The following is a 9,698-nucleotide window of genomic DNA, read 5'->3' as shown; positions in this document are numbered from 1 at the left end:
GAATAAGGTGACAGTCCGCACAATCAGAGCCTCCGCATCCAGAAAGCTGCAGACGAAGCCCCTGAAATGATCGTTTATAAGACCACTACACAAAGTCACTTCATGTTTTACTTTTATGAGAGGAAACAAATTTCATCAAACATATATACTATTTCTCACACATACGTCATGGGCATGGCCCGGTTTTACAAAGAAAGTACTGGACCAAATGATCCATGCAAATCACGGATCGCGTGGAAAGACGTAGCGACCTTCAGTCGCCAGGACGCGACTTGCTGATAGGTCACGTCTCACCGACCTGTAGAGTTCCATCAACGATGCCGTACAGCTTCTTTTTTTTTTTCCAAGTAACAAGAGAAGTGGAACAACGAAATCACCATAAATCGAACAGAAAACAGCAGCTGTCTGACAAACGTGCTCCTGCTATACAACTTAAATGTATGGGGTAATAAAACAAGGTTTTAATAAGCCACAAAATTTGAACATTCCCAGGTGGGGCGGGGGCCCTGGTATGGGGGGCGCTGGTGATGGCGCCATGGTCCCAGGTGAGCAGCGTGTCCAGAAGCCCCAAACCACCAGAAGACTGAAGAAGAGATGTTCTTTCCACAAAGCCTCGCGCTTTTGTACGCGTCTCTGTCCTGAGGGTTGGAAAGGCAGTTCAGATCTCGCTTCAGTTCTCTGTACTCGGTTCGCCTGTTCCTCGAAAAGGTCCGAGATCCTTAAACAGCGGTGCTCTTGGTCCCGATGTACGGCCTGGCGAACTCCACAAAGTCGTCGATAAGAACCGGCCACGCTCCTGAGGTTAAATGGGAGAGATTATGGGAGATTATGACATACTGGCAGGTGTCGGGTCTAGGAATGTTGAATATTCTTGGTGATCCCTGTATGTAGACTGTTAACAGGATTAATTGAGGGTTTATAACTAAAATAAATGATCCAGATCACTTTGCATTATTGTGGCTACTCTGTGTCCTAGATTATAAATCCGTTTAGTCCTTTTCAGCTTTTCAGGGTTCCCACTCCAAGCCAGAGTTAAAATTCCATGACTTTCCCATGACTTTCCCTGACTACAAAGCAGGATTTCCATGAACTTCCGTATAAACGTCCAATACAATGTTTGGGTGCTGAGCAGAAAAAGCCATTTAAACGGTTTATAGAATTCAAAACTACATTTCCTGTCACTGTTTTTGAAAAACTTACACTCGCCCGACACGTCTGATACGTTAACAGGCGTAAGGGCGCATCTCGACACTTGGGACGGGAGAGGTTTTGAGCGAAACAAAAACCCTCACTGGGAACAAGACACATAAGTCCCTGGGGTAGGACTCAATTAAAATCTTTTCGTTTTTTTTTTTTTAATCAAATTAATTAGAGGCTTTGTAATTAATAATAATCTCAATTAAACGTATTTAATAGAACAAACAAATATGCCCTAAAGCAGAATTATTTTAAAGGGTTTTAGTTGGCGACAGCAACTAATTCCAAACAGCAACAAAAATCGTATCCTTCTCTAAAATTGAGTTAAAATAAATATGGCTATTTTAAGAACTTTAAGTACTACTTTTTCAGAATGCTACTGCCTTTAAATAACAAAAAAATTACAGAAAGTGCAGTTTTCTTCTTTAAAAAAAAGAAGAAAAAAAAAACATAAAAGGTGCTTCAATTATTTTGCAGAACGCAATCCCATAATCCAGTGCGCGCCTTGCTGACAGACTGAATTCTGTGGGAGTTTCCGCGTGGTAAACGGCGAGGAACGCCACGAGTGGCGTGTGAACTTGTCGAAATGCGTGAGACAATGTGATTGGACTACTAGGAAAATGGCACTGGCAGAAGTTAAAATGCAAAGTGCGATTTTTTCAATCGCAATTAATGCGTGAAACTCCCACCCCTATACACGTCGGGTTCGGGCTACTGCACCATATGCTATTAACAAAATTCCCTGACCGTGGGAACCCTGTTCATGGTTCGAATGTTACGTATGTGACGTTATTACTATCTTCTGTGTGTTCACGTAAAACCCACCTTCCTCGTCGTAATTGGACATGTCATCGGTGATCATTGCGCTGAAATCTAATAAGAGGTTCCACGTGTCTTTGGGGATCGATCGTTTATGGTGCTCCTACACACACACACACACACACACACGTTTGGTCTGCATGGCACCGACAAGAACGTGATCATCGTTTCAGGAGCAGCAACTTACCAATAAGAACTTGTTCCACAGGTCGAGGAATTTAAACCTTCCCGCCAGTATTAGATTCCAGTACGCGATGGCCATTTCTAAATCTGCAGCACACAGTGAAGCGCGGGACCCCATTACAGACAAACATCACAGACATCACCATGGTAACGCGGCGGTACGTACCCAAGCCCTTCTGCTCCGGATTCTTGGCAAAGTTAAATGTAAACTGATAAAATTCCTTAAACCGTCCTTGGTCCTTCAGCTCCTGCTCCATTTTGGGGAGCTGCGCCTTCAGCTTCTCCACACTGTCGCATCTGCGCAGGAAACAGACGGGATTCACGCCTAAGACGGACACTCGTGTACGATGTCCAGGGTCGACCACCGCAACACTCTACTTACCGGAAGCCCGGCGTCATCTCTCAGTCCTCACCGCAGAGACTATAAAACTCGTCTATTAACAGGGTGGTAGGCTGGTAGTGGCCTAGTGGGTAACACACTCGCCTATGAACCAGAAGACCCGGGTTCAAACCCCACTTACTACCATCGTGTCCCTGAGCAAGACACTTAACCCTGAGTGTCTCCAGGGGGGGGACTGTGCCTGTAACTTCTGACTGTAAGGTCCCCTAAATGAGGGCATCTTTTAAATGCCATAAATGTAAAATGCTAACCCACACGGCTCAACACCGACTGGCCCCCGGTTACCTGAGTGGCTTGTTAACAGAGTTCCGTCCTACAATAGTACAATAGTAACTCTCTCCTGGCTGGAGCTTCTGCAGTCACCATAAAACCTCCAGATGGTCCAAAATATGGCAGCCCGTCTCATCTTCAACCAGCCAAAATACCTCCACGTCCCGCCTCTTCTCACCTCTCTCCACCGGCTCCTGGTAGCTGCTCGCATCGAGTTTAAATCCTTGATGCTGCCTACAGGGCTGTAAATGGAAGTTCTCCCTCTTACACCAACACACTACTAGCCAGATACACTCCTGCACGCACACAGATACAGATCTGCACACGAAACGAGACTGAAAATTCCCTCTTCACGGGGTCTCCGATCCCAATCGACTCTGTTCTCCTTTATTGTCCCCAGCTGGTGGGACAACTAGTCCTGCTCCATTCGACTAGCCGAGACGACTACCACCTTTAAGAAGCGGCAGAAAACCCACTTGTTCAAAAAGTATTTCAGACAAATCTAACACACACACAAAAAAAAAAAAGTCTAGCACATAACTATTCCCAGCATGTTCTTTTTCTGACAAGTTGGGCCTTATCAGGGCTCTTAGTTTTGTAGCTCAAAATCTATAGAAACCGAATGAGAATTGCTGGTGTCCTCTTGTAAGTCGCTTTGGATAAAAAGCGTCTGCCCAGTAAAGTTCCCACACGCTGCTCCCCGGGCGCCTGTCATGGTGCCCACTGTCACCAAGGGTGATGGTTAAATACCGAGGACACGTTTCACCGTGTTTTACACCCGCTTATCACAAGACTCCAGACTCTTACTCACTCTGTCTCTTTCTCGTCCTAGTAATGCTCGGAACCCAATATTCAAGTTCAGACTAAAGGCGCGTCTTTTTAAAACACCCAGGTACCACGATGCTCGTCTCACGTCTAGGCTGTCCTAGGTGGTCCACCGGGGGACACGGACATCTACCATAACCACTCAGTCCCAGCCACCCGGGTTTAATCCGAGTTACTCTACATCCTGGTTCCTGTATCACTCCTTCCCAATGTTTCTTCCCTTCTTTAAAGTGATTGTGATATGCAGCAGCACAGCACACGGTGCTGACCCATCGCCCTGAGTGAGCAGTGGGCACCATGACAGGCGCCCGGGGAGCAGTGTGTGGGGACGGTGCTTTGCTCAGTGGCACCTTGGTGGATCAGGATTCGAACTGGCAACGGGGCCACTTCCTTAACCGCTAGGCCACCACTGCCACCTTCTTTCTCTCTCTCCTGGAGTTGTTCCTTGTGTGCAGAAGGGTCAAGTGTGTTGGGGTGTCAACAGTAAGTGATTACGGGCGTAATAAGACATACCCCTGCTCCGCCATCCCCTCCATGAACTCCTGCCTGGAGAACTCGCACTGGGTCGCGGCGCGGAACTTCCAGGCGATGAGCAGCACGCTGATGCTGGCGGGGTCGAGGCCGAGGTCGTCGCAGAACTGCTGGACGCCGTCCACGCCGATCTTGCCGTCGTCCTGCGGGTCTGTGGAAGACGTTTCATGCAGGAAGCCGGGCGCGCACAGTGCGTGAAAGCAACGACGCTACGAGCCCCACCTTCTCACCTCGGTACCTGCTGTAGAGATGCTCCAGCTTCTTCCGGTCCAGCCGCGCAGCCTGCGCGTACACGTCGGGGTTCTGGAAGAAGTTGTCCGTGGCCACGTCCAGCTTCCAGTCATTCTGCGTCAGGCAGCTCAGCGCCGTCCTCTCGCTGGACTGGGTGAAGACCATGAACTGGCGGACTTTGTCTTTCTGACCGGACTTCAGCTTGTTCTGGTTCGGGAGGAACAGAGCGGACAGGGTGAGACCCGGTTCGCGGAGCCACCGCGGCTCAGAGGCGCGACGGAGAGGCAGAAAAATACGAAAAAAAAAAAAAACGTCCCCACCATGTTTGTCACTTTCGGCCGCCCTCTTCCGCTCTGGCCCGCGCGCCGCCGCTTCCGCTCATGCGCAGTTCAAGCTGGCGCGCGCGGCGCGCGGCTCCCCCGTCACCATCGCAACAGCGCGAGTAACCGAACCGTGGCACCGATAACTAACGCGAACAGTCCGATCTGGTTTAAATAAAAACCCTCCGGCGCGACGCTGGCCTGTTTTATTTCGGATAAACGCGCTTCGGCCATCTCCGGCTCCGGGAGACCCCGTAGCAACGCGACACGTCCCACGCTGCTGCAATATCCCTCCGCCTGACCATGTAGTCCGCGTAGAATTATTCTGCGCCGGGCGCAAACACGTTGCGTGCGTTTTTTACGACGGCACCCGTCGGCCCGTGTTTTGCCTGATACTTATTTCGTTCGTATGTGAGTTATTATGTGCAGTAATGAGGCCGACGAGCACTGCGAGCGGCTCCGAGGGGGCTCGTTGAAAGAAGTAGTCCCGGCCGGATAAAAGCGCCGCGCCGCCACGCCGTCTCTCTCTGTTTGGCCGCAGGAGCCGCGGGTGGATCATGTCAGGTGGTTCTGCCGAATATAACAGGTATTTAAGACGTTTCCTTGCTCTGAGCGATTTTAAGAATATATATGAAATAAGAGACAGTCCCTGCTACGAGACGCCGCATGCGGCTTTTGCGCGCCGTTTACCGGACCCGTCCGCACGTGGCCGCCGCGAAATTCCCGTTAAAACGCCGCCGATAAAATCAGACGATTTATTGCACATTATTGTTTTTATTGCAGCGGCGTGTCGGTTTCGCGGTTAGCGGGCTCGCCTCCGACGGCCGTCGCTGGATGCTAACGGCTAACGCCACGGCCGGTGGACTGTGAATAAAACGCGAGCGTGGAATCGTCCCGGTGCGTGGACTCGGGACTTAGCTTACAGACTCGGCGTTGGTGGGGCCCGATCTCGCATCTTTTATTCGTCACATGCGTCGTTACGCGGTGAAACGGTTCTGTTTGGCAACGTGTTCGCGGCTGCAGGCCACGTGGCGGCCTCCTCCCCCCACTTTACATTTAACACTTTTTACATTTACAGTAGTTCCCAGACGCCCTTATTCAGAGCAACTTAGTCAGTAGTTACAGGGACGGTCAGGGTTAAGTGTCCTGCTCAGGGACACGATGGTAGTAAGTGGGGTTAGAACCTGGGTGTTCTGGTTCATAGGCGAGTGTGTTACCCGCTAGGCTACCACCACCACCCTATACTCCCGTTCTGCTCCTTTTACTTCCGGCGTTTCATGTGTTTTGCGTCTGTTTACAGCTCAAGAGACCGAGACCATGGCGGCCCGGACAGGATGGAGCCCGATGGTGTCATTGAGGTGAGGTCCCGTGGTCTGGGTGTCATGCGTACGAGCCCTTCCGCCGTACAGAACTGTGCTGTAACCGCGTCACCCAGCTTGTCCTGTCTGACCCGGTCGTGCCAGCAGAGTCCACGGCGGAAGGAGAGAGACGGCTCTGCGCCGCGAACGGAGCGCGGCCGGACCGCTTTCTTAATGTCCGGTGGCCGTGGCTCCGAGGCGCAGAGCTACAGACCAACCCTGACGTGACATGAAGGTCCCCTCACGTGAACATGTGACCGTGAGATGATTCGACACTAATACGAGTTCCCCTGGTCCTGCAGTGGCGATGGGCGTAAAGTGCGCCTTGTTCTTGTTCATTCTGCTTCACCGTTCAGAGAGCGGCAGCTCAGTCGGTCGGACCTGGAATTTGTCCCCTTATGACATCAACAGGGGAAAGGTTACCTCCCCTTATCTCTTAAGACCCTCTAAGATTCATATAAAAGCAAAAAAAGTTCATGTCAGGGGACCTTCGTGTAATCGAGTGAAAATCTGAAAATGATCAGGTTTAGAACGATGAATTCCGGCTATCACATGCAGACCCGAAGCTGCGTTCTCCTGTGCACCCTGGAAGTGAAACCGTCGACCTGTTCCTCCCCGTCTCTTGCAGAGCAACTGGAACGAGATTACGGACAATTTCGACGACATGAACCTGAAGGAGACCCTCCTCAGGGGGATCTACGCGTACGGCTTTGAAAAGCCGTCCGCCATCCAGCAGCGGGCGATCATTCCCTGCATTAAAGGTGAGTTCCTGCGGGTGGCGCTGCAGCGTCGCGGCGGTGAGGTGATGGTATACCATCTTTCGGGACTGACCACGTCTTGGAGAGAACGTTTAACTGTGCTGATCACGCTCGCGGCGTGCTCCTCGGTTCCCCGGCGCGGACGCCGGCGCTCACCGGTCGGCTCCGTTCCTCCGCAGGCTACGACGTCATCGCCCAGGCGCAGTCCGGCACCGGGAAGACCGCCACGTTCGCCATTTCCATCCTGCAGCAGCTGGGAATGGAGCAGAAGGAGACCCAGGCTCTGGTCCTGGCTCCCACTAGAGAGCTTGCCCAGCAGGTATGCTGCACCTGAGGTCGCAATAACCTTAAGTGTGTTTAGACCAAGGCGGCATATTTGGACCCGTTCTCAAAGGTACTACTCCCCTCCTCCTCCTCCTTCATCTTCTCTGCTTTGCTCAGTCATGCATTTCCTGTCGCTGAATGTTCTAGACTAGGCCGAGTGTGACGTGATGGTTTACCATCTTTCGGGACTGACTTTGTCTTGGAGAGAACATGAATTCTGCTGATCACGCTCGGCCAGCAGCCGGTTCTTCCTTGTCACCGTGGAACCTCCGGCTGCTGCTCTGTGTTTTATTTCAACTTGGGTGCGTTTTACTCGGTGGAAGGAGTCACGCCGCGGTCCCCTTTCGTCCCCCAGATCCAGAAGGTGATCCTGGCGCTGGGAGATTACATGGGCGCGTCCTGCCACGCCTGCATCGGCGGCACCAACGTCCGGAACGAGATGCAGAAGCTGCAGGCCGAGGCGCCGCACATCGTGGTGGGGACGCCCGGCCGCGTGTTCGACATGCTGAACAGGCGCTACCTGTGTGAGTATCACCACCACCACCTCCGACGAGCGGGGACCGCGTGACGTGGACCATGTTCTGGAACGGATCTTGTTGTCTCGTAGCACCAAAGTGCATCAAGATGTTTGTCTTGGACGAAGCCGACGAGATGCTGAGTCGAGGTTTCAAGGATCAAATTTACGAAATTTTCCAGAAGCTGAGCACGAACATCCAGGTAGGTGGCGGCATTCCGCCCTTCCGCCGTACAGAACTGTGCTGAAACCGCGTCACCCAGCTCGTCCTGTCCCCGACGGAAGGAGAGAGACGGCTCTGCGCCGAGGGCGGAGCCCGGCCGGGCCGCTTTCTTAATGTCCGGTGGCTACAGACCAACCCTGACGAGGCGGGAATTTTTACCCCCTCTGTGTCCCCCCCCCCAGGTGGTCCTGCTCTCCGCCACCATGCCGGCCGACGTCCTGGAGGTCACCACCAAGTTCATGCGCGACCCCATCCGCATCCTGGTGAAGAAGGAGGAGCTGACGCTGGAGGGCATTAAGCAGTTCTACATCAACGTGGAGCGAGAGGTCAGGCTCCGCTTTGGAGGCGTTGCCCGCTTGGAATGTCCTTCGTCCTCGGGACGCTCATCCGGGCGTCTTGTCTCGCGCAGGAGTGGAAGCTGGACACGTTATGTGACCTCTACGAGACCCTGACCATCACCCAGGCCGTTATCTTTCTCAACACGAGGAGGAAAGTGGACTGGCTGACCGAGAAGATGCACGGCCGGGACTTCACCGTGTCGGCCCTGGTGAGTGGCGGTCCTTCGCCGCCACGTCCCGTCTTCGCAGCCGCGCTCAGCCTCTTCTCCTTTCCCCCTCTTACTGAAGCACGGAGACATGGACCAGAAGGAGCGAGACGTCATCATGCGGGAGTTCCGCTCCGGGTCCAGCAGAGTCCTCATCACCACAGACCTGCTGGTGAGTTTTCAGACGCGTTCGTGAGCGTCAGGCGGCTTGATGATGGAGGAGGAGGAGGATGATGATGATGACTACGATCCTCCTCCTGCAGGCACGCGGCATTGACGTCCAGCAGGTTTCCCTCGTCATAAACTACGACCTTCCCACAAACCGGGAGAACTACATTCACAGGTGAGCCGGAATGGGTGTCTGTGGGCGTGGCATCCTCGCTATTGACCTGTGGTAGTAGCCTAGTGGGTAACACACTCGCCTTCAAACCCCACTTACTACCATCGTGTCCCTGAGCAGGACACTTAACCCTGAGTGTCTCCAGGGGGACACTGTCCCTGTAACTACCGACCGTAAGTTGCTCTGGATAAGGGCGTCTGGTAAACGCTGTAAATGTAAATATTACCGGTGCCTTTCTCCTCCAGGATCGGTCGGGGAGGCCGTTTTGGTAGGAAAGGCGTCGCCATCAACTTTGTGACCGAGGAGGACAAACGCATTCTTCGCGACATCGAGACGTTCTACAACACGACGGTGGAGGAGATGCCCATGAATGTGGCTGACCTGATTTAAGCCCCGCCCTTCTCATTACCTTAACGCGGGAGTGGCTGCCAAATGTTCGCTTGCGCTGCGCTTATTTCCTGTCCTCGATGCCGGCTGTGGATGAGACGCGCCGTGGGCCGATGGGAGTGTGCCGAACACCAGCTCCGTTTTTCCTGGTTCACTCGCACTGTGTGTGTTAGATGTTCTTCACCGATTGGTCGTTTACTTGTGGACTAAAAGGTACAAGTGCGGCATCAAGTCTACAAAGTCGGACTTTTTAATTTATTTATTTATTTTCAGTAGGTTTTTTTTTTTTTTTAATATTTTTTTGTTATGTTTTAATTGAATATCTGTGTTTAAGTACTTCCATGAAGTCCTCAAGGAGTGGGCCACCAAACTTGTGATGTTTGCAGAATGTCACCCATGTGTAAATAAAAGAGGACGCGTCCGCCTGGCGCTTCCTGCCAATTCTGATCCAGTCTGGGCGTGGTGTCTTCGTTC

At 52.3% G+C, this 9,698-nt stretch overlaps 2 protein-coding genes and 3 non-coding genes across 5 annotated transcripts; 4 read left to right on the top strand and 1 right to left on the bottom strand.

Moving 5' to 3' along the window:
- Nucleotides 1–90: 90 nt before the first annotated feature.
- dcun1d1 (DCN1, defective in cullin neddylation 1, domain containing 1 (S. cerevisiae)) lies at nt 91–5,048 on the bottom strand. Its single transcript, XM_028975091.1, has 7 exons — nt 4,777–5,048; nt 4,456–4,663; nt 4,208–4,376; nt 2,366–2,496; nt 2,204–2,286; nt 2,023–2,119; nt 91–796 (listed from the first exon to the last, which is right to left on the bottom strand). Exons 1-7 carry the CDS (start codon nt 4,777–4,779, stop codon nt 720–722), a joined length of 768 nt encoding a protein of 255 aa, XP_028830924.1. The 5' UTR covers nt 4,780–5,048; the 3' UTR covers nt 91–719.
- Nucleotides 4,894–9,671, top strand: eif4a2 (eukaryotic translation initiation factor 4A2). The gene is made up of 11 exons (XM_028975089.1): nt 4,894–5,362; nt 6,077–6,134; nt 6,763–6,895; nt 7,072–7,211; nt 7,572–7,740; nt 7,824–7,933; nt 8,136–8,279; nt 8,363–8,500; nt 8,580–8,669; nt 8,761–8,840; nt 9,083–9,671. The coding sequence occupies exons 1-11, from the start codon at nt 5,334–5,336 to the stop codon at nt 9,225–9,227; spliced, it is 1,236 nt and encodes a 411-aa protein (XP_028830922.1). The 5' UTR covers nt 4,894–5,333; the 3' UTR covers nt 9,228–9,671.
- LOC114789435 (small nucleolar RNA SNORA81) lies at nt 6,170–6,348 on the top strand. The gene has a single exon (XR_003749684.1). It is a non-coding gene; the product is annotated as a small nucleolar RNA SNORA81 (small nucleolar RNA).
- Nucleotides 6,930–7,003, top strand: LOC114789440 (small nucleolar RNA SNORD2). Its single transcript, XR_003749689.1, has one exon. It is a non-coding gene; the product is annotated as a small nucleolar RNA SNORD2 (small nucleolar RNA).
- On the top strand, nt 7,374–7,446 carry LOC114789439 (small nucleolar RNA SNORD2). Its single transcript, XR_003749688.1, has one exon. It is a non-coding gene; the product is annotated as a small nucleolar RNA SNORD2 (small nucleolar RNA).
- Nucleotides 9,672–9,698: the final 27 nt, after the last annotated feature.

The sequence above is a fragment of the Denticeps clupeoides genome, chromosome 4 (genome assembly GCF_900700375.1).
Source record: "Denticeps clupeoides chromosome 4, fDenClu1.1, whole genome shotgun sequence".
Classification (NCBI taxonomy): domain Eukaryota; kingdom Metazoa; phylum Chordata; class Actinopteri; order Clupeiformes; family Denticipitidae; genus Denticeps; species Denticeps clupeoides.
This window is presented reverse-complemented; position numbering and strand designations above follow the sequence as displayed.

Bases quoted from the DNA above. Each gene is read 5' to 3' on its own strand.
- eif4a2 (XM_028975089.1), top strand. From the start codon at position 5,334: ATGTCAGGTGGTTCTGCCGAATATAACAG. The intron at 7,934-8,135 runs GTAGGTGGCGGC...CCCCCCCCCCAG, and splicing joins AGCTGAGCACGAACATCCAG to GTGGTCCTGCTCTCCGCCAC. The intron at 8,501-8,579 runs GTGAGTGGCGGT...CTCTTACTGAAG, and splicing joins ACTTCACCGTGTCGGCCCTG to CACGGAGACATGGACCAGAA.
- dcun1d1 (XM_028975091.1), bottom strand. The intron at 2,120-2,203 runs GTAAGTTGCTGC...GTGTGTGTGTAG, and splicing joins TGTGGAACAAGTTCTTATTG to GAGCACCATAAACGATCGAT. The intron at 797-2,022 runs GTGGGTTTTACG...ATTTAACCTCAG, and splicing joins GTCCAATTACGACGAGGAAG to GAGCGTGGCCGGTTCTTATC.